General features: G+C 36.1%; 2 protein-coding genes across 8 annotated transcripts; one reads left to right on the forward strand and one right to left on the reverse strand.

The window, feature by feature from the left end:
- The first annotated feature begins 121 nt into the window (after positions 1-121).
- On the forward strand, positions 122-19,231 carry LOC147559022 (exportin-4 protein). 4 transcript variants are annotated; one of them, XM_086660796.1, is made up of 33 exons: positions 122-442; positions 1,603-1,690; positions 2,031-2,139; positions 2,332-2,430; positions 3,282-3,324; positions 3,724-3,795; positions 3,909-4,004; positions 4,153-4,395; positions 4,483-4,666; positions 5,444-5,555; positions 5,635-5,721; positions 5,825-5,963; positions 6,347-6,443; positions 6,620-6,682; positions 6,789-6,898; positions 7,910-8,014; positions 8,895-8,968; positions 9,415-9,490; positions 9,629-9,862; positions 11,046-11,117; positions 11,449-11,520; positions 12,451-12,515; positions 12,613-12,715; positions 12,794-12,925; positions 13,030-13,173; positions 15,598-15,705; positions 15,792-15,842; positions 15,935-16,012; positions 16,093-16,206; positions 17,307-17,503; positions 17,622-17,691; positions 17,906-18,096; positions 18,862-19,231. In XM_086660796.1, the coding sequence occupies exons 1-32, from the start codon at positions 353-355 to the stop codon at positions 18,092-18,094; spliced, it is 3,516 nt and encodes a 1,171-aa protein (XP_086516922.1). In that variant the 5' UTR covers positions 122-352; the 3' UTR covers positions 18,095-18,096; positions 18,862-19,231. The 4 variants fall into 4 exon arrangements, with proteins under 4 accessions (XP_086516922.1, XP_086516923.1, XP_086516924.1 ...); XM_086660797.1 differs by having other exon boundaries at positions 139-442; positions 6,350-6,443; XM_086660798.1 differs by lacking the exon at positions 122-442 and adding an exon at positions 483-1,432.
- Positions 19,232-20,251: 1,020 nt separating this feature from the next.
- Positions 20,252-25,911, reverse strand: LOC147559023 (putative methyltransferase PMT3). Of its 4 annotated transcripts, none has more exons than XM_086660800.1 (8): positions 25,320-25,911; positions 23,625-23,974; positions 23,359-23,523; positions 23,066-23,248; positions 22,148-22,742; positions 21,752-21,864; positions 21,431-21,651; positions 20,252-20,907 (listed from the first exon to the last, which is right to left on the reverse strand). In XM_086660800.1, the coding sequence occupies exons 2-8, from the start codon at positions 23,889-23,891 to the stop codon at positions 20,589-20,591; spliced, it is 1,863 nt and encodes a 620-aa protein (XP_086516926.1). In that variant the 5' UTR covers positions 23,892-23,974; positions 25,320-25,911; the 3' UTR covers positions 20,252-20,588. The 4 variants fall into 4 exon arrangements, with proteins under 4 accessions (XP_086516926.1, XP_086516927.1, XP_086516929.1 ...); XM_086660801.1 differs by having other exon boundaries at positions 23,625-23,971; positions 25,320-25,867; XM_086660803.1 differs by having other exon boundaries at positions 23,625-24,452; positions 24,545-25,802.
- Between the last annotated feature and the right edge of the window lie 344 nt (positions 25,912-26,255).

Below are 26,255 nucleotides of genomic sequence, written 5' to 3' on the forward strand. Positions count from 1 at the left end.
GAGAATCCCATTATAATATCCCTAGATTCTCCCTAGATTCTCATAATAGAATTGCTATTCCTGGTTATCACATTCTTTCCTTGCGCGACAACCATTTAGGCGGGTATCTATAGAACCCTCAGGGTGCTTTTAAGATATAAGGGGCGCCTATAGAAAATCATGTCTAAAAATGAAGTTCCGCACACTTTTCCCTGCTAAAAAGAAGCCGCGAACCCTCTCCCTCTCTCTCTCTCTCTCTCTCTGAGATAAATTCTCTCTACTCCGAACTCTGCCCCTAGATTTTCTCCAGTTCTAGTAAAACGAGTCATTACCAATCTTCAGTTCTTCATATCCGAATAAGAAGAAGAAGAAGATGCAAGGATCTTCTCAAGTAGGATCCAATGATTTATCTCATTTTCACTCCACCATGCAAGTAATCGAACAAGCTTGCACTTCGATTCAGGTTAAATTTATAATTCCTTCTTCTCGATTGTCTTTCCTTCAATCTTTTCATTTTCAATTACCTTGTTCTAGATTGATCAAATCGTTTAAAGTTAATCAAAAACAAAATATTTAGTGTTTATACGAAGATTAGTGATTATTACGAGAAGTGCGAAATGAATGTCAATATATATCATGTTTATAGAATCAGTTTATAAGCATTATCAGATTACGAAAAAAACTGTTATTTTGTTAGGTTATTTGATGTAAATCGGTAGGTTTGATGTTTAATAGCTTTTTGATTAAAACAAATTCACGTATTAGAGCAATTGAGGTAATTTTGTATAGTATTGAGTAATTGGAGAAGAATAAAGAGAACCAGATAGTGAGGTAACACTTGTGATGAAGGTGGAAGTTGAATTCATTTGAACCATTAAAATTTTTGAATTCGGCTATTAAGAGTTGAATTCATAAACTGCATAGTTCAAGTGTTTATAAATACTGGCACTTTCTATTAAATTTGTCCATTTAGGGTTTTCTACAAAAACTTAAGGCATCAATAGCTAAGGGGAATTGAAAAGGGAAGAAATCTACGTTTTTTTAGTGAAATGATAATGGCTTCGGCGAAGTAATAATCCCCTTGTAGTTGCTAGGTGTCCCGGATCTACTAAATATTAAATGTTTCGATATTTTTTTTCACATTCTAATCCAATGTTTAGATTAACGTTTTCCCACCTTGACGGGTAAAAGTCATACGCTATTTCTTTTAAAAGAAAAATGATATCACATTTATATAAAGATAACTTAATATAGTCCCTTTCACTTAGCTATGATAATACAAAGAGTTGAGTATTTAACAAACAATAAATATAAATGTTCTTACTTATTTGTTGCATATAATCAATACTTGTATGTTTTTTTGCTGTAGATGCGTATCCCTCGAGGTGAAAATAGATCGAATCGCCTTGAGGTGGACCTCGAGGCATACACATCTACTGAATTTTAACACATGGTTCTTATCTCTTTATCTATTATATTTCGTTGTGTATTTATTGTGCTTTGTTACTTTTTTCTGGTTGCTTGGTCAAGAACCACTTTCCTAGATAATAAATTCTTTTGTTCATTTTGTTCATCTTATTGTGGCATCTTACATAATATTTTTGTTCCCCTATGTTCTACCAGATGCATATCAATCCAGCACTGGCGGAGGCAACTATTTTATCTCTACGTCAATCTCCCCAGCCATATCAAACATGCCAATTTATTCTTGGTAAGTCAATGTGTGATGCTTTGCTACTCAGTATATCTTATAAATGTATAATATTAGCTGGCTAATAGTTGAATTATATGATCATCCTTGGCGAGCTTGTCCTATTATCCCTTAAAAGTGAGTTTCTCAAATGTGTTTTCTTTATCAGCTTCATACAACCAACTGAACTAATTAAACCAAGTCGTACAAGGAAAACATATGAACAGTTTCTTACCAACTTTGTAACCAGTGATTATTGCGTATATTTTATGTGATTTACAGTGTGTTCATTTTTGTAATTAACGCTCTTTAGTTGAATTTCTAGCATTTGTTCATGATGGTAATTCTTACTTTTATCCAGAAAACTCTCAAGTGGCAATTGCAAGGTTTCAGGCTGCTTCAGCTCTTAGGGATGTAGCGATTAAAGAATGGGGATTTCTTTCAGATGACGATAAGAAAGGCTTGATAGGGTAGGCTTATACATATAAAGTTCTGTATATTTGATTGTATTTTCTTCTTTAACCTCTTATCGTTGTCTTTTTGAGTATTTCCATCCTTAGCTAACTATAAGAAGTATGTTACACATACATGTTCTCCTTAGTCTCTTTCCGTTTTACTTGTTTTTTCTCTGGTCATATTTGTTCCCCCCTCTCTCTTCGTAGGTTTTGCTTGCGATTTGTTATGCAACATGCGGGATCTGCTGATGGCTATGTTCAAGCAAAGGTTTCAGCAGTGGCAGCTCAATTTTTGAAAAGAGGCTGGTAAATAACTACAAATGCAATATATTCCAATTTAATCCAATCTTCATGCGTGGAATGCATCTATTGTTATAATGATTTTGTACAGATATTGAGTATCAGCAGTCTATTGCTTTGGTAGTACCATACACAACCTTTTTTTTTTTTAAATAGATAATGTTTCTCAATATTCCTTACAGTACTGTGTGTACCTGTTGTTGTTTGTCCTATAATCTGTTTTCATTTTGTTCGGCTTCAACCATGATACAATATTACAAATTGTTGTTTGTCTAATATATCTTGGCATGCAAATGAAACGAGAAATCTTGACAAAGATGGTTGAGGGAGGAAAAAAGTTCTTCATTTGTTTAGTGAAATTTAAGTATTTTAATGCTGGGATGAGGTACAACATGCGAAACTGGAAATGGAGTCTAAATATTTTAAAAATTAAATACTTAAATATGGAACATAGTAGCTGAAATTTGTAGTACTTTACTGTCTTATTGCTTTGACATCTCAATTAAACTGAAAATTTACGATGATTATCACTCATTTAATTGGAAAGCTCATGTTAGCCAGTGATTGGATCATCGGATTGACTCTTATAACTTAAATCCTAAAATTTAATGATAACTCCAAAATGTATGATAAATGACCACACTACAATAATTATCCTAAGTGGGCACGGGAATATCCAAATAGTTAGATCCTTTGTAAAATCAACCATCTTTTTTATTCTATTTGTGCATCATATTCTTCTCTATAGGTTTATTTTACATTATTAGCTCAGATTTGACCCAGTATGATATAATCTATCTCCAATCAGGTATAAGTCAGAACCAATGTTCTCTAATATTTATGTGTTCTTTATGCAGGTTAGATTTCGCGGGGCCTGAGAAAGAGGCGTTCCTATCCGAGGTATAAATTTGTGGCATGTACATCATTACGAGCTTTGGTTATATTCCATGTCAATGTATGAGCATTATGCTGTGATTTGTGATGCAAATACAGACTACAAATATAGAATCTCTAGCGTAGCTTTCGTTAATGATCTCATTCTGGTGGTCCTTTGATATCCTTATTTGTCATAGTCATATATCTCTAGTTATGCATGTACTCAGTTGGAGCATAACATCTGATCTAATTAAGGTGAGGTGTAGATTTGAAACTAGAATATCTGTTTAAGGTATTGACGTACAAGCATACATTACATGAAGACCTTGTTCCTAGTATTCACATCCTCATTCTTCCAGAGAACAGTTTGGATACATTCTTAAACCTGAAGAAGCAGCTCACGGTTTAAACTTATAATTACAGGTAAATCAGGCTGTGCTTGGTGTTCATGGTGTGGCTGCACAGTACACTGGAATCAATTTCTTGGAGTCCATGGTATATATTATATAAAAAAGATGCAGAGTCAGCCTTTTCTTTTTAGTGTCTGCGGGAGTGGTTTTTCCTTTTCCAAACTTGTCCCAGCTTTAGGATAATGTCTGTTGTTTCAGGTATCAGAATTTTCACCTTCTACATCATCTGTTATGGGCCTCCCGAGGGAGTTTCATGAGCAATGTCGCGCGTCACTGGAGCTTGACTATTTGAAGGTTCTTCTCAAGTTTCAGTTGTTATTTTTAATCCTTACCTAATCCAAACAGATTTCTTGTTTGATACTAGTACTGTTGGTATACCTTCTGTATTGTGGTCATTGGTTATACATGCATGCATATTTAATGTGCTCTTTTCTCAAGGCAGAAATTCTACTGCTGGGCGCAAGATGCTGCATTAAGTGTCACAAACAAAATAGTTGAATGTGCTTCCACTGTACCTGAAACTAAAGTTTGTTCTGCGGCTCTACATCTCATGTGTCAAATTCTGAATTGGGATTTTCAATATAACAAGAATGCGGTTGATGGTGCAAATCGTAGAATAAACGTCTTCTCATCGGGTAGAGATGATTCAGCATTTCTTAAGAAATCTGAGTGTGTCCTAGTAAAGGTAAGCTATTTAATTTCTTTCATATCCATGTCCTATCTTTTATAATTATTGTTTGATCTGATACTCCACTCTTTTCCATGAGTCTAGCCCGGGCCAACTTGGCGTGATGTATTGGTATCAAGTGTTCATATTAATTGGCTCATGCGCTTATATGGGACACTGCGACAAAAGTTTTCATGTGATAGGCAGTGGCTTGACTCCCCTCTTGCTGTATCTGCTCGAAAGCTTATAGTTCAGTTGTGCTCCTTGACAGGGACCATATTTCCATCTGGTAAGTCTTAGTGGCTTACTCACTTCCTTTCTTCACTCCAACTGGTTAATTTGTGTCTGACAAACATTCCTTGTCTTGGTAACTCTCAAAGATGATAAAAGTTTCTTATATTACGTAATTGTATTCTTAGCATAGTTTATTAGACGAAACTGCGGCAGTACTTCTGCGATATCTGGATGACTAGCCCCGCCTATGTTATATTATGATTTGAGAGGTTATGAGTTAGATGACAATAAGTCAAAGAAGAGGCTGTATGTTAGAAATAGATTTGGACGATGAATGTCATGCATTGGAATAATGGTAGTAATGAATAGCACCCATTGTGAATTACCTTGCATTGACAGTAACCATGTGAGGAACCACCTTTGGCGGAAAGATGTTTCTCATAGTAGAGGTTTTGACAACTTCATGTAGAAAAGACGAAGTGCACCTGTAAGAGTTGCAAGACAGCATTGTATGTTTTGTTGTATTAAGAGAAAAAGGATGAGCCACAACAGGAGTTTGTCTCTACAAACATGTCCGCTTGTCGTCATCTTTGGACTCAAGTTCTCTCTGGTAGGTTTAGAATGAGGTTGTCCTATAGAAGGTACACTCCACTTTCATGGCGATGAAATTCGAAACTCGCTTAAATAACATTGTTTCCACGAATATTTTCAATAGATTATATGCCTTGCTGTTGAACACTTAAGTACTTAGCAGCCAATAGCCATAGGCAGGCTATGTATGAGCTGGTTTCACTTTGTCCACCAATTTATTTATGTATTTTTTAATATTTAGATAATGGTCAAGTGCAAGAGCATCACTTGCTGCAGATGGTTTCCGGGATTGTCGAATGGATCGATCCTCCTGATGCTATATCAATGGCGATTGAAAGTGGGAAAACTGAAAGGTTGTTTCGAGGAAACATTTTTTTTAAGTTATGTTTAATGTCAACTTAATACACTTAACTATCTTCCTATTTGGTTCAGTGAATTGCTCGATGGATGTCGTGCATTGCTTTCTATAGCAACTTTAAATACTCCGTTGGTTTTTGACAAGCTAATGAAATCTATAAGGTCAAATTCTCTACCACATGAATTTAGTCTGCTTTTATGTAATGCCCTTTTTATATCTGATGATGAATTATAGTAACAGTTGATCTTTGCCCCTACTGTTCAGGCCTTTTGGCACTCTTAGCCTGTTATCTGCCTTGACTTGTGAAGTTTTAAAAGCTCGTGTAGCTAGTAACACCGACGAGGAAACATGGAGTTGGGTGGCGCGCGATATCTTATTGGATATCTGGACAGCGCTTCTTCAGGTAGTATAGCTAAGACCCTTTCTTTTCTTTGGTGGTAAGTTGGGTGGAAGATATATTCACTCTTGCATTAGAATCGTTTTGAAGGCAATGGTATACATGTCTTTCTCACTTTACATCAATCCATAATTTTATTCAGAATGAACATTAGCTCTCTTTCTGCATATGTACCAGATTATGTCCTAATCTGCATGCCAAATCATGAGATTTTGAGCACGTCTTTAAAAGTCTACATATTCTTTGATTCTTTCATACATAGTATTAGACTACAAAATATACTTACTGTTGAGGAAGAGTGACATGGTTCTTTCTAGAGCTTCTCTTTTATTTATTATTAGTCCAATACGTTCAATCGTACTAAAAAGAATTTGTACCAATCTGTGCAGCAGCCAGCAAACACTTCCGGTGTTACCGCGCTTCCACCAGAAGGAATAAATGCAGCTTCCACTGTTTTCAAGTTGATTGTAGAATCTGAACTAAAGGGTAACTTCAAACTCTAGATTGACATACTTGGATTGTCTTGTGGCATTTGTTTCTTCTACTCCTTTTTTACTGCCGGCAGTTTTGTTATTAAGTAGCTCTACTCCCTAGAGTTTGTTGTTTCCTCTTCACAAGTAGCTATTTTACATATTGTAATAGGCTTAGAGTTTGTGATACAGTTGCTGCTCTTTCGGCTTTTGACGAGGAGGATGTCTGTGACTACCTTCGAGCTTCTATTTCTGGTATATCATCCACCTCTCATGGCTAATCAGTACTTATTCTCCTATGTTTGCATAGTTTTCTCATTTTCCCTTTATATGGGTTACATGTTTCATTCCTTATTTTCAGCAATGGATGAGAGATTAAGTGCTTATGCTCTTATTGCAAGGGCATCGCCTGAGGATACAATTCCTTTACTCACAATGTTGTTTTCTGAGCGCGTTGCTGTACTCCATCAGGTTCTTTCTGTTTTATTTATATGCTTTTCTTTTGTTGTTTACACAATTTCGAGTTCTGTTGCCTTTTCTCCTTTTCATTTGTCTTCGAGGTGATCACGAGCAGGAGTTGAGAATCTTGAGAGAGTTTTCAGAATGGTTCTTTTCCTCTTTGTCGTAACTTGGTATAGAAAGAAGCCCAGCAAAGCCTACTGATAGTTGTAATTGATAGTAAAAACTTTATGAAGGCTAAAGCAAATTCAGTTGTCATTCTCTTTCTAGAGTTTAAGGTAATCACTTAATCGGACTGTGGGTAGCCAAGTGACATACTAGATAAAAGCTGATAAGAGCCATAGGCCTTACGGTAGCAGTTAAGACGACCAAGTTGAAATATATAATAGACCCCAACGTACTATAAGTAACAAAAAGAGGACGAGATACGGATGAAACTGCATTTGCTAGAAGCTTCAATGAGAAGTTTACGGTCTCTATAATAAAATATAAAACAGAACTAGAATTCTCAAACTTCACAGTCGAAACTCATAATTTTTCGAATACCTTGAACAAAAAATATATATTCATGGAATCTAATTCAAAATTCCTAATGGAAGCTCCTTATGTAGATTACTCCACCAAAGAGCCTCTTGAATTTATTAAGACTCCTAGAATGTTGTTATCTAGGATATGTATACCCTTAGGAGTTAGGAATCTTTATAGGTATAATCTAAGACTAGTTAGTTATCACAGTTTTAGATAAATACTGACAACAATTACAAAATCCTAAAATGATAGAAAGTTGACAAGTAATTCTGATCTAAACTAGAGTCCCGTTTAAACAATAAAGCTTCTAATTATTATCCTAAAGTAGCCAGTGATTAGAAGCTAATACTCCCTTCAAGCATCAAGCATGCTGGAATAGGTTTATAGGTTCTTATGTTTCCTCCAAGAAAAAAGGTGGTTAAATGGAAATGAGGATTTAATGATCTGTACATGTTACCCTTACTCATCTGTTTCCTCATTTATATCATATTGTAGGGTAGAGGCGTAGCTGATCCAACTGCTACATTGGAAGAGCTTTATTCACTCTTACTGATTATCGGGCATGTTTTAGCAGATTCAGGAGAGGGAGAGACACCCTTGGTAGGTTATGTGCTTATCTTCTCTCATTTTTTGCACAAAGACAACCATAGGCATTTTGGTCTCTCACCTTTAGAGAAGTAGCGGAGTTTAGCTTCCAGGTCTTTTAGCAATTAAGTTTGCAATACTCAGAATCTCAGATGATATAACATCAATTGTGAATCAGGGGGGGTTTAAACTAGCCTCTTGCTTACTGACTTACTGTGATGGTAGACTGGAAGAAATATTTGTCTTGTATGTTTTGTCCTTTCGGGTCCTCCAATAAAGCTCTTGCAAATTCTCAGAACAAGTAAAGGATGAATGGCAGGCTCATATACAGAATACTTCGGTATCCCAAATTGAGGATTCATATTTTAGTTGTAATTTTCATGCATTTGCAGAAAACTTTTAGCTAATTTTAAGAGCAAGTTTACTGAAAACTTTTAATGGATGCTCCATGGTTGTAAAATATTTGCTCCTCTGGGAACCCATATATGCTTAATAATAACAAGGAATTAAATTTCGCAATATTTCGGCTCGTCCGAAATATTTCCATTTCCATGGCTACTGTAATTTCCACTAAAATTGACGTTTATTTAATTTCTCTTGACAATGCCTGATCAAGGAATTAAATTTCGAAATATTTCAACAGAAATGACGGGTCTTTCCACCAAAACCGAAATTTCATTACTTGGATAATACTTGACTCAGACTGACTGAGTTACTGAGAAATGAAATTCTTCTTTTTGGCTTAAAATTAAACATACTACTGTAATTTCATGTGCTTATATTGTGCTAGTGTTTCTTACATCCGTTCTGGAATTATTTCCCGAGTTCTGGTAAAAAAAAAAATCATTTTGCATGAATTTGAATTGTAGTGATGCCTAGCTGATTTAATATCCAGGTTCCAGACGCACTGCAAGCTTGTTTTGTGAACGTTGTAGATGCTGATCACCATCCTGTGGTAGTACTTTCTGGGTAAGCTTCCAACATTTACTCAAATGACTCATGTGAAATCTCTCGTCCTAAGATGACAATATTGACAGAGCACCAGAACCTCCTTTGAATTATTTCTGTCCACCTGCAATGCATATTTTGAGGCATCACCAATTAGTTAGTTAACTAAGTTCCGTCTATTATTCCAGCAACATTCCGTTCTTCAGAATTTGCCTGGTTGGCTGGTCTTTTTGGGTTACTCATATGGTTATGCAAGCACTATTTCTTCTTACAGTTGTTTGTCTTTCATCTATTACCAGCTAGTTGAGTTTTAACTAATTTAGCACTCTCTAAGTGTAACTGCAAAACCCTTAACCAGAACTTGTTAACTGGTCTCACCATCAAGCTTCTACCTTTTTATTTCTAGTGCAGCATGGGTTTCTCTCATAACCGTGTTCACCATATTGATTTCTCTATTAATGTTGCAGCTCCATTATAAAGTTTGCGGAGCAGAGCTTAGATCCAGAAATTAGAGCAGCATTTTTCAGCCCTAGACTTATGGAGGTATGCCATCGCATTCATTTTTTTTCAGTATAGGCTTCTGCTATGTGTTATGATATTGCCTGTATAATCTATTAATCTTGTCTCTTCATTATTCTTAATGTGTCTATGCTTTGTTTATTTGAATGATGATTCTCTCAGGCGATTGTATGGTTCCTCTCAAGATGGTCTGATACATATTTAATGCCACTTGAAAGCGGAAAAGGAAAAAACTGTAATTCAATTAACAGTGAGTATCAAGATGGATCACAACTTTCGAGGAAGGCCTTATTTAACTTTTGTGGGGAGCATGAACAAGGAAAACTCATTCTTGATATTTTTCTTCGTGTTTCCATGACAACGCTTACTTCGTATCCTGGAGAGAATGATCTACAGGTATGGCACGATTAAAAAGTAAAAGCTATACTATTTTTGCCCGTTTTAATAGTAGGATCTATTAGATGCTCATCTGTTTACAGGAGCATACATGATTCGGTCACAAGGCAAAACTTATGCATTTTCCTGAAAGCGCCATGAATCTGTATCTCCAATCTTTGTAATAATGCTAGTTCCATGCTGAATATGATCTCTGTTGTGAATACATCATCCTCACCAACAGCAGCCTGTTTCTGTGTGGGCCTTCATGTGAGGATAACAGCGCCACAAGATTTACCATGAGAATTTATTTATACTAAAAGACGGGGGGTGATGGGACGTTTGTTCCAGTCATTAACTCTATTTGATAAGTGGAGCTCTAACATGGTTAAGGGGAGCCACCCATGTTGATAATAGGAGATTTGTTTTTGCTAAGCGAAGGCCTATGATTAAGGGGAGATCACTTGCGGGTGTATAAAGTGCAAATAGTGTAGAAATAGAGGAAATATTTAAGTTGTACTAGAACCAGAAGTAAGGCTAACAACTAGAAAGATAGATAAGTAGAAGAGCATAAATAACGATAAATATAAATGTAATCGGCAACTTAAGTCAAGGAATTACATTTCGAATTATTTTGGTCGAAATGACCGAAATATTTCCATTTCCACGCCTACCGAAGTTTCCATCGAAAGCGTCATTTAACAAAGTCTGTCTTAACAATGCCTTGTCAAGGAAATATTTCCATTCCATGTTAACCAAAATTTCAATCCTTGACTTCAGTTTTGTCTACTCCAAAGTAAAATACATATCTGTACGCATTATAATCAGCAGGCACCTCAAAATTAGCTTTACAGAGTCCAATCGCTTAACCAGACTTAAAGTCTGTAATTTAAATCTATCTCATCCCAAATTTCTGTATAACTAGAAATCTACAATACTAAATAAGATAATAGCAAGATGAATACTACAAAACAGCTGCTTATCTTTATTCTAATAGTAACTATTGAAAATTTGAAATACCTTTAAACCCTGATCCCCTGTAGGCCCCAAGGACGCACCTGCAATGCATTAGCAGATGGTCATGGGGACACACTTTTGGTTTACATATCAAAGACATCTCGAATTCTAACTGACTGTCTTATTGTTGATTTCTATGTAAGTTACTGGTTTCAGTGTGTCTGGTGCTAATCTTTTCCTTTGGCAGGCACTTACTTGTTATCATCTTCTTCCTGCCCTTGTGCGAAGAAAAAATGTCTGTGCTCACCTTGTTACGTTGGTGAGTTTTGATTTGCCTCTATTGTAAAATCCTTCAAGTTTGTGGTGCCTAACGTATCGCTTCACCTTATGTCATTTGTCTGCTTTTTGAATGACAATCCTGACATCCATTAGGATACAGTATATGTTAGAATGCCGATCCATGGCACACATTTAAATCTAACTGCACATCTTCTGATAATGCGCTTGAATCTGTCAGTTATTCTGGCATGATGCTCACTGATAACGTCGATTGTTTTGGAATCAATAAGGACTTACTGTGTCTTTATTTCGATGATGTTGAACCTTATACAATTATTGCTGCAACTAGAGCTTTCTGTTCTTTTGTGCAGGATTCTTGGTGCAGCTTGGCGAAAGCATTTGCAAACGAGAAGAGCTTGTTCTCACTTAATAGTCGTAACCAAGTAAGAACTTGATATTTCTATAACTCACTGTTTCGGCTGTTATTGATGTAAACAATTTTCCTATTATGCGCGCCACTCTGCTTGATGCACCCCATTTTAGGTGTTTTAGTTATTTACTGTATTTTATTTTGTTTACTTATTATTTTTAGTTAATAGATAGGAATAAGAACGTTTCCCTTTCCAATTAGATTTATTTTTTAAAGTAGTACTCGTATCTTATCTACTTTTGTAGTTGCTGTTAGGAGCTATGTTGTTCGAGTAGCAAATGACGCGAAATATTTCCTAAATTTAGATTAAGTGCACAAAATCACACTTACAACTATTTCCTACATAGTTCCCACCGACATGATGGAAAATTTCGAAATTTCCACCAACATGATCTCTTCATCTTCATTTCTCATAGATATCTCTTGATTTTTATGTTAAGTTTTTAATGTTTTTCAAATCTATTTGAATGATTTATTCCTGACTTTACTGCCTAAATTGATTTTGTCTTAGTAACACCCCTGGTATAACTGTGTAATTGACGATTCCTTCTCAAACTAACAGAGTTTGTTAACTATTAACTATTATCAGTAAAAATGTTATCTTTTGGGTGTTATTGTCAAGAACTTATTCAATTTACCCCCGAACGTAACTGTGTAATTTTTAATACACTCACTCTAGTAGATTATGTTAATCTGTTATATAGATCATTTTTATGCTTCATTACGGTCTAATAATCTTGTTAATTGTTATATACAATCGCATCGTATTTCATTTCTATCATTTCCATGGATTTGTAAAATTTCCACACTAACCAAAATATTTCCCTTTCGGGACTGACAGAACTTTCCACCAAAACCGAAATTTTATGCCTTGGTTAAATCTAGTACAGTTCTTTGTATAATCTTACTCTTCCGTATTTGATGTCGTTGTTACTTCTTTCAGCGTTCACTTGCAGAAGCTCTTGTTCGTGCTGCTTCTGGCATGAGAAGTTCAGAGGCATCCAATCAGTGAGCTACTCCTACATATATTTAGTTTATTAACTTATTAGTTGTGATTCTGATTCAGATTCCCTGATGGCTTAACCATTATGTCATATTCTTATAGGTATGTAAGAGATCTAATGGGACAGATGACAGCATACCTAGTAGATATATCGAGTAAGAGTAATCTCAAAGCAATTGCTCAACAACCAGATGCTATTCTCATGGTAAGGACACCTAATATTGATCTCTTTTGCCCTCTTTTAAAGAGCTAGCGTCGATTTTGTAATAATCAACAAGTGTAGGTCAGTTGTTTGCTAGAGCGGCTTAGAGGAGCAGCCAGGGCCACTCAACCAAGATTTCAGAAGGCAATATATGAGTTGGGTCTCTCCGTGATGAACTCTGTCCTTGTTCTTCTTGAAATTTACAAGCATGAGGTACACAACATCTGCTTGAATTTTCCATGACTATGTGCTCCCATGAAACATTAGACACTCCCAAGAAGTTCATTCACCCATGCTAATCCTAATGTGCTGTTTAGTCTGCAGTTGTTTACATGCTACTTAAATTCATCGTTGGTTGGGTGGATGGGCTAGTTATCTTCCTGGAGTTAAAAGAGACAGCAGTGGTTGTAGAGTTCTGCATGCGATTGCTTCAACTTTACTCTTCTCACAATATTGGCAAGGTAAAGTTCCATATGTTTTAGGTTCTTCTCATACCAAATCGTATTTCAAATCACAGCCTGTACTCATATAAGTAAAAGAGGGACACGAAAGGCAATAAGGAATTGTCCAACAATAAAGCAGATGTGAATATAGGATATTTAATTACTAACCACTTATTTGATTGCTTCAGCAAAATATGTTGTTAAACTCGTATGTATATACATACATATATATGTGTGTATATGTATATATGTATACTAGGTGTAACCCGTGGCTGTAGGGCACATGCAGTTTTATTTTGCACATTACACTAATGAGCATTTAGCGGTGTCAAGCAAGTTTTACATTTGCGTATATAATATCTCTTTAGTGCATTATGGGAGCGTGCACGATCACATGATGTTCAAGAGAAATAAGCTATTAATATAGACCGAGTAATTTCTCTCTGTTCTTCATCTCTCTCCCCTTTGCATGAGTAAGAGACAAAAGGAAAGTAGAGATAAAGGGAAGGAAGAGAGAGGGGGTGGGGAGAAAGACAAACAAGAGAGATAAGTGCCTCGCCAGCAGATGGTCGGTTGACCCTTCTCTGTTTGCGAGTTAAAAGAAGCAAAAATATAGAAAATGAAGTTATGTTAAGAGAGTTAAAGTTAACTGACGAGTATCTTTTTAAGGGGCCATTTACGGAAGGTGGTCATCTTTGGATGGACATTTTGGTGAGGTGGTCATATTTAGGTGGCGGAAATGAATAAACAAAGTTAACTATACCATATTTTGTTTTATAGGTCCCTACATTTTGCCTCCAATCTCTCCAACATCCCTCCATCCCTTCTCGGTCCATCTTTTCTTTTAATTTGGACAATTGAAGATAAGTTGAGAAAGTGTCTCAATCATTTGTTATATAGATAGATCTCAACTGTCTAACTTTGCTTAAATCAAATCTGAATCGGTAGTTAGAAAGGATAAAAGACCACGCTATTTTGTTATATGTAGCAGAAAAATAAGCCAAAGACCAAACTTCGTGTTGGTTTTGGTTAACAAGACATGAGTCTAATTTTGTTAGACTTGGGGTCCATGTTCATTTTTCCATGAGTCTATACATATACAATATATATAGCAGAAAATTGAGCCGAAGACCAAACTTGGTGTTGGTTTTGGTTAGGAAGACATGAAAATATTTTTCTTATACTTGGGCTCCATCTTTAATTTTTTTAAAGCTTGGGTTCCCTGTGCGAGCTTCTGCAAACCCATGCAATTTAAGTGCAAAATATGTGTGCGAACCTTACTCTTCCAAACCCGTAAAAACTTCATTAGGGAGTTGAATCCTCAACAAGTTGTTGGATCCTTTTTGATAGAATACAATTTGGCCCGAGGAGTTTTAACCAAATTGTTGATCCCCTGAATTGATCCCAGATCCCCACTGAGCCAAGTAACTCAGCTGAGTTTTCACTAACTAGTTTAAATTTTATAGACATCTATGTGTATCATACAATCATTACATATACACATATATTACATATGATATTGTTTTAGTCTCTACTCTGATATATTAAACTAAAGTCCAGCATCACTCGGGCTTACTGGATCCCTATCCGATCCCCAAGTTACTTCGGGATATTGGCCAATCCCAATTGCTTAAATATATCCTTCTAATAATGAATTACCATAAAATGTCTCAAAACAACTCGAGTCTAATAAATTAAATTCAAACAGAACGTTATCACATAATTATGTTGATGACCCACTCGTAATAGTACACCATTATTTCATCATCCCTTAGATGACTCTTTCAATTGTCCATCTATAAGGAATGGGAAACAATGTAGTTGCTGATTTGCTTGGAATTCATGGGTGTTACCCCACTCTTTCATAGGACAGTTTCTTATGACGGAGAATAAAAGAAAAAACACCAAGTACAACCTAGTTGGGGATTGATTTAGACATCTACTCGGCTGAAGCGGCTGTCTGATTAAAGATAAAGAGGTTTGAAAACCAAGAAGGTGCATGTAACTTGGGAAACAATTACATGCAACTGGACATAACTTTGTCATGTGCAACCTTTTATGTTGATATTCTTTCCTTATACTCATGCAGTCATGGTAATGAATGTTGACGGATTTCCACCAAAAATATCAAAACAATTCCATTTCATGCTCGACAGATATGAAATTTCACTTATATTTTGCTTCTGTATAGATTTCAGCGGGAATAACTGAAAGTCTGAAATGAAGAAATATATCGACGAAGCACACGAAATATTTATTGATGAAGCACAAAAATGGAACTTATATATAAATATATATTATTTCCCCCATTTGTGCGAAGTTCTAATTATTTCCATGTGAAACGAGATATTTCCACGAAATATTTATCTCTCCACTGACCCGACTTTGTATTGAAATGGATTGTTAATGCCTTGCTTATACTATAGTCCTATGTCTTCTCAGATATCTTTGAGTTTATCCAGCAGCTTGCTAAGTGAGGCACAAACAGACAAGTATAAGGATTTAAGAGCGTTACTACAACTGCTGACAAGTCTATGTTCCAAGGATATGGTAGGCAATGTTATTTACTCAACTTTATCATATTACTATAATTTCTGATAAAAACTGTTGAGATGTAATTCACAATAATAATGCAGGTCGATTTCTCGTCAGATTCTAATGAAGCAGAGCATCCTGACATTGGCCAGGTATTCTTGTATTTCTCTTTTCTTTTCAAGCATGTGTTCGGAAGTAACTCTAAGCTCTAACTACATTACCAATTTACCATCACACGATGCAGATCATATACTTGGGTTTACACATAGTGACTCCTCTGATATCCTTGGACTTGTTGAAGTATCCCAAACTTTGTCATGATGTAAGCTTCTTTGTCCATCCTGATAAATGAAACATCTTCTTTTAGGTGAAAAAATTCTTATTTTTTCTTTCTATATGCAGTTCTTTGCGTTGCTTTCTCATATGTTGGAGGTATATCCTGAAAAGGTTGCACACTTAAACGACTCTGCCTTCACTCATCTAATCGGAACTCTCGACTTCGGTCTTCGCCAACAGGCATGTTTTTATATCTTTATTCATCCTAATTCCTCCTAACTATTTTTTGGTGATGTTTTAATGCTTTATGTAACATATGGTTGTAGTAGTTTTGGTCGTATTGTTAAAGCATCAACTTGGTAAATAAACTTTTATCTGCATTTTGCCTACATTTGCATTATGGTTTTACTAACCATATTGTTCCGATCTGAATTGGCCAAGTCCAACCAGATTTGCCCATGAGGAAGCCAATCGAAGGTGTGAACTGGTCAGCTGTTATGTGAACGGGTCAATGGACAGTGGATTCAACTCATTATTAAACATCATACAATCAATGTTTAAAGAAGTGATTTACCGCCTCGATGCGTATTTCTTTGACAATGGGGGTGGCCGCCTCAATGCTGGCATTTGAGTCTTTATGATGGAGTTATAATAACCTAAACTACCTAGTTTGGTACTAGGAGCTCCTTATAAGTTATTACTCCATTGCAAAGGCTCCAAAATCCACAAAGACATAAAATAGCTCTAAGATAGCAAGTTCTAGCCTCCTAAATACCATACTAAAATCCATTAAATTTAAAAAGAAATTGAGATGAGCATCCTAAACTAAAAAGGAATCTAATCAAGTATTTATAGTGAAGTTACATGATGACAAGATATTAGGATATGGAAACTCTTCACCTAAGCTATTGATAAAGACATGTGATGCGTCGAACTTTATGGTTGGCCATGAGTCTTTTTGATGTGAACGTGTGAGCTAATGCCTGATACAGTGGTTCACATATGGTAATAATATCTAGTTTTCCTATTACAATAAATAAATGTCCACATTCTTGAGAAAAAGGAAAGTCAATGAACAATCACTAAATAAATACTTCATTCATGAACTCTATAATCTTCTTTCAGAATCTAATTATAATACTCCAATGTATTTCTCTAAACCCTAAACTCTAGCTTTTGTCAAATCCTGTAAGACCTATTTACAGGGGAAACCATGTACTTGAACGCTTCTAGAAATAGTTCTGCCTCAATCTAGACAGAAGGCCTGCTGGGCGTTCGCTAGATGTTAGAAATTTTTCTGTATTTGTTGTGGCTTACCGCATTTGGTTCCGCTGGTGCAGGATGTAGAAGTTGTTACTATGTGCTTGGGAGCACTGAAAGCTCTTGCCTCTTTTCACTACAAGGAGATACATTCAGGTAAACCAGGGTTAGGTGTATATGCTTCAGGTCGTAAAGATCCAAATGGTAATATGCAGGAAGGCGTCTTAAGTCGCTTCCTTCAGTTGTTGCTGCAGTTGCTCATCTTTGAGGATTACAGGTGCATAAACCTACATTGATAACTATAAAGGAGAATTCAAAAGTTATTATTTCGTAACGGGTATTCTGTTTTATCTAGTGCTAAATTGCTAATTTTAACTTCTGATCGGTGAATTCAGCACCGAACTTGTTGGCTCAGCAGCAGATGCTCTTTTGCCACTGATCCTTTGTGAACAAGGCGTATACCAGGTACTCGTCACGAAGTTCTTAAAACTCGTTTGATTGCTTAATAATGATTCCTATGAGATAGTTCAAGATTTTTCTACTCCGAAGTTGTCATAAACCTAGAATCAGGTGTAGGTAGTCTTTTTAACTGGAACTTTTTTTTTCTCTCGATACACCTCGAGATATGGAATAAAACAAGATTACTTCAATAAGATTGTTATTGAATATACTTCTGCAGAGATTAGGACATGAGTTAATTGAGAGACAGCCAAATTCTGCTCTGCAATCAAGGCTGCGGAATGCATTGGAGGCTCTTACGAGCTCAAACCAACTTTCTTCTTCTCTCGACAGGATGAACTACCAGAAATTCAGAAAGAATCTGTATAGCTTCCTGATAGAAGTCCGTGGTTTTTTGAGAACAATGTGATGGTATGTTCCTAACTACCTACTCTTTGAATTACATTTGTTTTGTTAGTTCTTTTAGTCTTGTAAACTGTATCGCTAGCTTGGCCTTCCCAAAATGATTAGTGAGAGACTTGTCCAAAATTACATGGTTCAGATTATATAGAGGTTCATTCTTAGGAGAGATCAAAATGCATGCCTAATATTGCATTTATAAACAGAAAAGGAAGTTTCGTGCTTTCACTCTCTAAACCTATGTAACTACAAAAAAAATAGTCTGGTGTCTTCTTGTTACGTGCTTTGTTAATGTTACAATTTCCTTCTCCTTCTGTTTTACTCTTAAACTGAACTTTTACATAATACACAGGCAGTCTGTGATTTTTTCAAGTCCGATCTGAAATCTGACTTGTCTGAATAGCTGATTTAGGTTGGTTTTAGGTCCATTTGATTTAAACAATTCAGATTCTACGAGTCAGACTCAGACAAAGGGAAAGAAACAAACACAACCATGATCTGGATTTTTATAGTAATATGCAGTTATACTCAGATATAAAAGTACAAAATCTCATTTTTGTTCATGGGAGTATACCCCATTAAGTGTCTACGAATGTTTGACACACATCATGTGTGACACATGGCTGCCTTTAATGGCAGAAACAACTGAAACTCGGTCTCCATGAAACATAGGATTAAAAACAATCTTAATCAAAGGAGGAAACCCTTTATGTTTCCTCACCGACTGCAAAAATTTGCTCGGAGGAATGTTTTCTCACCACAACTTGTTATGTGCAGATGTAGAAAGCGAACATGTGCTTGTGATCCAGATTCTGGACTGATTGAAGTTTGTGTTGGCTTTGACTGATGTCCATGAAGTGCTGCTCGATCTAACTGACGATTTCAATGCAGCGAGTCAGCAATATTTTGGTGTTTCTTTCAACTGAGGATATTATTTAGTAATGAGATTAGTATATGTGATCTTCACTTTAATTGATTGATTCTATAGAATAAATTATGCACTTTACAGGTTGATTTGTATTTAACCAGAATATTGGTCACCCATAGGAAAACCCTTTTATTTTAGAGGGAGTTCTTATACTTGATAATGTACTAATTCAGAAAAGATAAATGAGTTTGATGTTATTTACAAATCACAAAAATAAAATTGAGTCGAAAGATACTAGAGCAATATTGTCTCATATTACTGGAGAGACCAACCGTTAGACCACAGACTCCTCAAGGTTTTATTCAGCAACTTCCTTCTCTTCAGCAATTATGGTACCAGAAGCGACGGAAAATAGAAAAAGTTGCAACCAACAGCTTCCTTAGTTGCGTCATGTTGTGTGAAAGTTTGGAAGTCATAAATCAGATTTACAAAAACCTACCACTTATTGATTTGTTGTAGTAGGGTATCAAGAAATTTGAAATATCCTGACTTGGTTTCAGTGAGTTTAAGTGGTCATATCTTGGTCAGTTTGTCAAAAAGTTCGAGTAACATGGAGATTTTCTTTTCTGATTACAATAAACACGAAGGAGGTCCAACCGATAGGAAATGATGGGAAGATCCTTAGAGAGACACCTTAACTAACTAGAACGCCAACAACCATTTTTATCGTCTCACGCGGTTATCTATAGATAGATTTTATTCCCATAATTATAGTGTGCTGTACAAAGAGAATTCTTGTGCACACTGTCTTTATTCAGAGTCTAGGATCCGTCTATGAAACTATGAATGAGACAAATCAATTCAGAGTCTAGGATCCGTCTATGAAACTATGAATGAGACAAATCACTTCAGAGTCTAGGATCCGTCTATGAAACTATGAATGAGACAAATCAGAGAACTGCGTGAAAATCCAGCACTACATCTCCTAAATTTGTCTACAATGGTTGAGATTTATAGTCTCAAACTTATCTTCAATAGTTGTGATTCGAAGGCTCTGACTTATCTCTAAAATTTGAAATTATAGGACTGTTCGTGCCCAGCTGGAAACCTGAAAACAAGAACATACAAGGTTTTGACCACCTTTGGGATTTTGTTTTAGACTTAAAACCAATTTGTTGCTTACCTTTTGGACTTGGAACCCATTATTGGTTCTAAGTGGGTTCTAGGATAATTTGGACCCCAATCTTTTGACCTAGAATTCAAATTTGTTGCTTACCTTTTGGACTTGAAACGCCATCAGACATCAATGAGAAATGTAATTAAAATGCATTCTAACATAACATTCCTTTTCCCAAGTTTAATCCAGCCAACATTTATATTACATTTTCCCTGATCACCTCTTGATAAGCTGAATAAACATCCATTCAACGAAAAAATAAGACTTAATAACCTTACAAAAATAAAAACAAAAAAAGAAGCCGATAAATAAGTGAAGAATACCAGAATAGGTTATCTTCTCCTACGGCCAATACTTCTTTGAGTGAGGGACTGCGTAAGTTATAATACCATAAGAAAGAGATCGAAGAGGCTACCCGAAAGAATAGAGAGAGGAAAATAATGAACCCGTAGAATCAGACTACTCGGAATTTATGGTTGAAGTTGTGAGCCATATTTTCTTTCGGATCACAAACACAACTTCATCTTCATCCTGGTCTGAACTTGAATCTGCTTCAGCAGTTCCAACAGTGTCCCAATGCAAAGCTGATAGATATTTCTTAATGTACTCAACCACTGGTTTCTTGTCTCTAATAATAATGAAACCAGTAGGACGGAGTATTCGATCCATCTCGAGTAGAAGATCTTCAGCACTGCATCCTTTTTTCTCGATGTCGGAGAAGATAGTCCAAGCGTGAAGAAGATCGTAAGTTCGGGGGTAGGTCGAGTAGGCTTCACACCTGTCAATAGAAAAATCAAACCACCATTTAGTTTTCTTTTCATGTATTAGATTTTAATAAACACTCAACAACTTTTTCTTGTCCAACTAATGTTCTATCTAGTATCTTTAGCTTCAATTAAACAATCCTCATGGTTAATGATTTCAACATGCTAACGTTTACGAAGGCATCGCCCAGGCGACCAAGGGGTATCTATCTTTATCTTGCTCTTTTCATGTTTCATCTTTAATGTTGTGTTGGGCCATGACGCCAGGCAGCGAGGCGAGGAGGTGAGCCTAGCCTAGCCTAGCGCCTCAAACAACATACACTAAAGCTACAATCATCAGAAGATCAAAGTGGGTCCAAGCAAGAGGACACACCAACAAGATAATATTAGAGCCACAATCTTGTGCTCAAATTCACTTTTTTCAGAGTGAAGATATGAGAAACTTCAGCATGCTCAATATGCAGTTTAGTTAGGCAGTCGAACTGTCGGAGGAATTCAGATTTACTTAACGAAGAGAAAAGATATGATTTTACTCACCAGTTATGAACACTGCCTATGAGGCCTCTGTCATATATTAACTTGAGTGTGTTTGGTCCGTCTTCTGGCACAACATTCATCACCCAAACATCCTTTTCTTTCAAAGCAGCTGCAAATGATCCCAAGTTTGCCTTCATGTCCATTATGTTCCTGATAGTGTTTGGTTTAATCTTTGGACTCAAAAGATTCCAATAACTTTCAACCCTTTGTTGCCAAATTTCCTGTACCAAATTTGTTTCTTTGTTAACATTTTTACCAATAAAAGAATTCTAGGTTTATAAACCATTTACATGTACATAAGGAAGAGTTTCTATGACTTACAGTGTCCTTTGCAAATATGTCCTTCGAGTAGCCAAAATCAGCAAGACGGGGAGGAGGAGCAGTTAACCTAGCTGGCCATGCAGCCAAACCACTTCCCTTGGTTTGGTGTTGCTCTGATAATTCAAGCATTGAACTCAATTAGTCTACTCTCGACTTCTGATTTACTATGTTTGTAAATAGGATTAGTATCATTATATGTACAGGAAAGGGACAAATCAAAAGTTAAACAGGCATGAGCAAACTAAACAAGAGAACATGACCAAGACCAAGAACAGATAATGTTATTAAAATATTAGGAGTTAAGACTAGAAAAGGTGTTTGTCTGAAGAGTTACTGACATGAAAGGGATAAATTTTGATTATCATGACAGAGTTAATACGATAAAGGGGTACTCACGTTCAGAGTAAGGTGTGATGCAAGCTTCCATGGTCACGCCCCATGCAGCATCAGGATCATCATCAGATCTGCAAAGAGGAGGCTGGGTACCAGGCTCCCTCTCCAAGTAACAGTCATTAGTCACAGGTTTGACCCAAATGACGGTTTGGTTTCTTTTAACAGCAATTTTCCAACACATTCGCTCTACAAGAGCACTCATTTCTCTCCATATTCTAAGATCTTCCTCATCCTGTGCATATGCCTCTGGAGATGAGTAGGCAAAATAACCTCCTGGTCTTAGCAACCTATCGAGCTCAAGAAGAAGGATCCCATCCCTTTGAAGCCAATCAATACGACAACGAGAACAGTGAGCAAGCTCAAAAGATCTGCTAGGGTAAGGGAGTCTTTTCGTTCCTAAAACACCAAGATAAGCCGGAATTCCTCTCTCAAGAGCGAATTGGATCTGGTTCTGGTGCACATCATTGGGTGCCAAAGACATTGCTACGATATTGGAAGAAAGAAGATAGGCTCCAAAACTTGCTACACCACATCCTACATCTAGAACTGTTCGGATATTTCCCTCATTATTTAAATTGTCGTTTGAAAAGTTGAGCATCTGTCAACAAAAAACAAAAAATTATTGTTTACCTACATCATCCAAAAAAATGCAAAAAAATCTGTGGGTGGTTCATATCAGATCACATTATATATGAAGGTACAAAGTTATTCTGACTATGGATTGGTGAGAACAGTTGTAAGCCATCTTCGACAGATGATAAAAGTTTTTTTGCAAAAGCATCTCACAATAGAATGGAGCTCTGCATTTTTCCTTCTATTTTTCTATTTTCAGGATACACCTCACAGAAGAATGAAATGTCGAGTCCGACAATTTAAGTGAGTCGCTGACTAGTATAAAAAATTATAGAATTGAAATCTTACATTGGCAAGCGAAGAAATATATTTGCCAGCTCCATAATGAAAATGAGTGCCTCCCCCTGGAAATACAATCTTTTCACCTTTGACAACCATCCAGTTCTGGTCAGACTTCTCACTTGCCAGGTGAGTGTGAGGTATATTAGCCTGCCATACTTCGTCTCTACTTCTTGGCCACTTGATTGGAACCTATTAAGAATAATAAACTGGTAAAGATAACCTTAAACACAGGAGAGGCAGTGGAAAGTCGTGGAACCTATCCAGCTTCACTTTATGATTAAAAATTAAACGGACATCACCTTGTAGCCTGGTGGCGGAGGAATCAAGCAATTAAAGCGCCTTTCGGGCATCGGGCAGTGTCTCTCATAGTGCTCCATTAAAGATAAATCCAGTTTTAGCCTCATCTGGTATATAAGGTGTCTGTCTAAGCAGGGAATTATCTCCGAATGTCGATCGTCACAAACCTTGAAAAGCAGAATTGGAGATAAAGCACTTATAAGCCAACTTCTAAGAAGAAAAAAGGAAAGGTATAACATCACTTAAGCTTAGTTATGCCTAAACTCACAGGAAAGCTTTTCGGCACCAAATCATTGTCTCCATCATCCTGCCCAAACTTAAGGGAAGGTTCATCTGGTTTGCTGCTGACATCAGCATCTTCTTCACCACCCAAGTAAGATGATCCAATCTTTCGCAAAGATGATGCACCATGTTGCACTTGAGAACCAAAAAATGATCCATTGTAATATACAAATACAAAACCAAGAACGGCCAAAACACTAAATAAAGTGATCAATTTCTTCTTCTGAGAACCATCGGCTCTTCCCCTCGTCATTCTGGGGTCAAAATCTTCTCAAATAAACTTTTTGGTCTAGCTCCAATTTAACAGTCCAAAGATCACAAGTGAAACACCATCTGCTGCATTAAGTTAGAAAACCACAAGAAAGTTAAATCAATTAAATGCCAACTATTTCCCCACCCAATCTTAAAACTCCAATAGTTTCTCTCTGGGGCCTGCCTAAGCAGGTCACATGTAGTTAAGGACACAGGGCGCAAGTAACACTGGATCGCCCAAGGCACAAGGTAAGGCACAGATCTGAATCAAGCGAAGTGTAAAAAAACAACTTTAACCGCATAAAAGACATCTAGATTACATTGGATTCAGAAAACTTCAAATAGCAAACAGAGAGTAACTATCATAGAAATAACTAGATAGTAAGAACTTAGATTGATAATGCTTTCTTAGGTTCTTCTGCACCTTTCAGAGTAAACATCATATATATGCTATGATACCGAAAGCGAACCTAAGCACCATTTTAACGGAAAAAGGCAGTATGTTGAGTCATACCTCAAGCATACAAAATTTCAAGTTCAGCAAATAGAAATTTATCAAATACTAACAACATGAAAAACTTTCACAATGAAATAAATTGTACTATTGTTTTATATCGAAAGTCAAGTAAGTGCACTATATTCAAAATAACACACTAAACTCCCCATGGAATAAACTAGTAGGATGAGCCAAATGAGATAAAATATGATCAGCCCACACCTTGAAAGAAGAAAAAGCAAGTTCCTCTTTTATCAAGGACTTCATTTTGAAGTTTTACGGTGGTCCTAACAGAAAATTTCCGTTTCCATGTCTACCCGAATTTTCGATTGAAACCGAAATTTCATTCCTTGCTTTTATCCAATTCAGATGAACGCCAATTATGCAGTTCTCACGAAATCCAAAAACTATGGACGAACACAAACAATTTTTATGACAAATAATGAGCCTGCCTCAGGTCCATTTAGCTTCAAATTAGCATTGAAGTACTTGTTAGTAAAGCAGTGAGATCTGAAGTAAGCCATTGTACAAGAGATTGATGACAAAGAAATAGACTAAAACGTTAAGAATCCAGTGTCGGTTCACAGAAACAAAACATCATAAACTTAAAACATAAGTTTTTTTGGTCGACTCGTTTTCTCAAATTTTTCTGTTCTTGAGAATTCAAAGATTGAAACACTTAAATAAACAAGCTCGAATCATTCTTCAACGACATAAAGTTAATAGATCTGAGAGAAAACAACATTCTTTATATAAACAGGAGGCAAAATTCAATCAGATCTAGCATTAAAACTAGGAAAACTCCATTAAATCATAACAATTTAAGTATAAACAATAACTTCAAACCAGGAGAACTAAAACAACAACTGAGATCTACTACAATAAACAAGCAATTTTCAGGTAGTGTTAGTAAAATGAAGTTTAAAAACTTACTTGTTTCAAGTGAGATTCAGAGATCCTTAAAGGATTTGGATCGAGAGTGTTGATTAGAGACGTTCAGATGAGTAATCTGAGTAAAACAACAACAACAGCAACCAGAAAAGAAACCCTAGATTCTTTCTTAATGGAGTTATGAGGAAGAAGAAGCTTGAACCTAGAGAGAGAAAGAGGTTGTGAGTGAGTGAGAGTGGGGACGATATTATGAGAAACGCGTAGAGAGAGAGAGAGAGAGAGAGAGAGAGAGAGAGAGAGAGCGGATCTAACTCAAAGGTTCTAATAAAGGAGAAGTTCGTTACTTATTTACCGCATACAATAATGTATTTATTTACTATGAATTTTGGGTTCTTTCTACCTTACCTACTTCTATTTAGGGTTACCTTATAACTCCTCGTATACTCCTTGGTTGAATTCGGGTAGAGAATAGAGATATATCGATAGATGGAGTAACATTTAAAACTTTCAACCAAAAAAAAGGAGAGTAACATTTAAAACTTTTTCTCAATTTTATATGCTCACATATTTTGATCGAAATTTAGTTAGTTAGAGAAATTTTATAAGCAATGCCTAAGTTTGTTATAGATAATGTATTTTCCACTTATGACTTGGTCAATTATATATGACCATGTTTATTTAAAGGCAATGCCTACAATAATCAAATTTTGAGAGTTATCTTCACCCAAATTATCTTTTTTCTCTCTCTTAATGTGACGCCCCGTGTTCCGAATCACGGTTTGTCCGGCAGTTTATAAAAGAAACTCGGTCTAATACTAATCTCAAACCAGTTTCAAATATAAACCCAAGCCCAAACTCTCATCACGGGTTACAAATCAAGAACAAACACAGCGGAAAATCAAATATAGTTTAAACCTTTTGAAAATATGCTCGGAAAATAAGTAACCCAAAATAGTTTTCATAAAGAGAAAAAAACAA

The sequence above is a fragment of the Eschscholzia californica genome, unplaced genomic scaffold (genome assembly GCF_041429995.1).
Source record: "Eschscholzia californica isolate CP2 unplaced genomic scaffold, dmEscCali1.0.p SCAF_2, whole genome shotgun sequence".
NCBI classification, from domain to species: domain Eukaryota; kingdom Viridiplantae; phylum Streptophyta; class Magnoliopsida; order Ranunculales; family Papaveraceae; genus Eschscholzia; species Eschscholzia californica.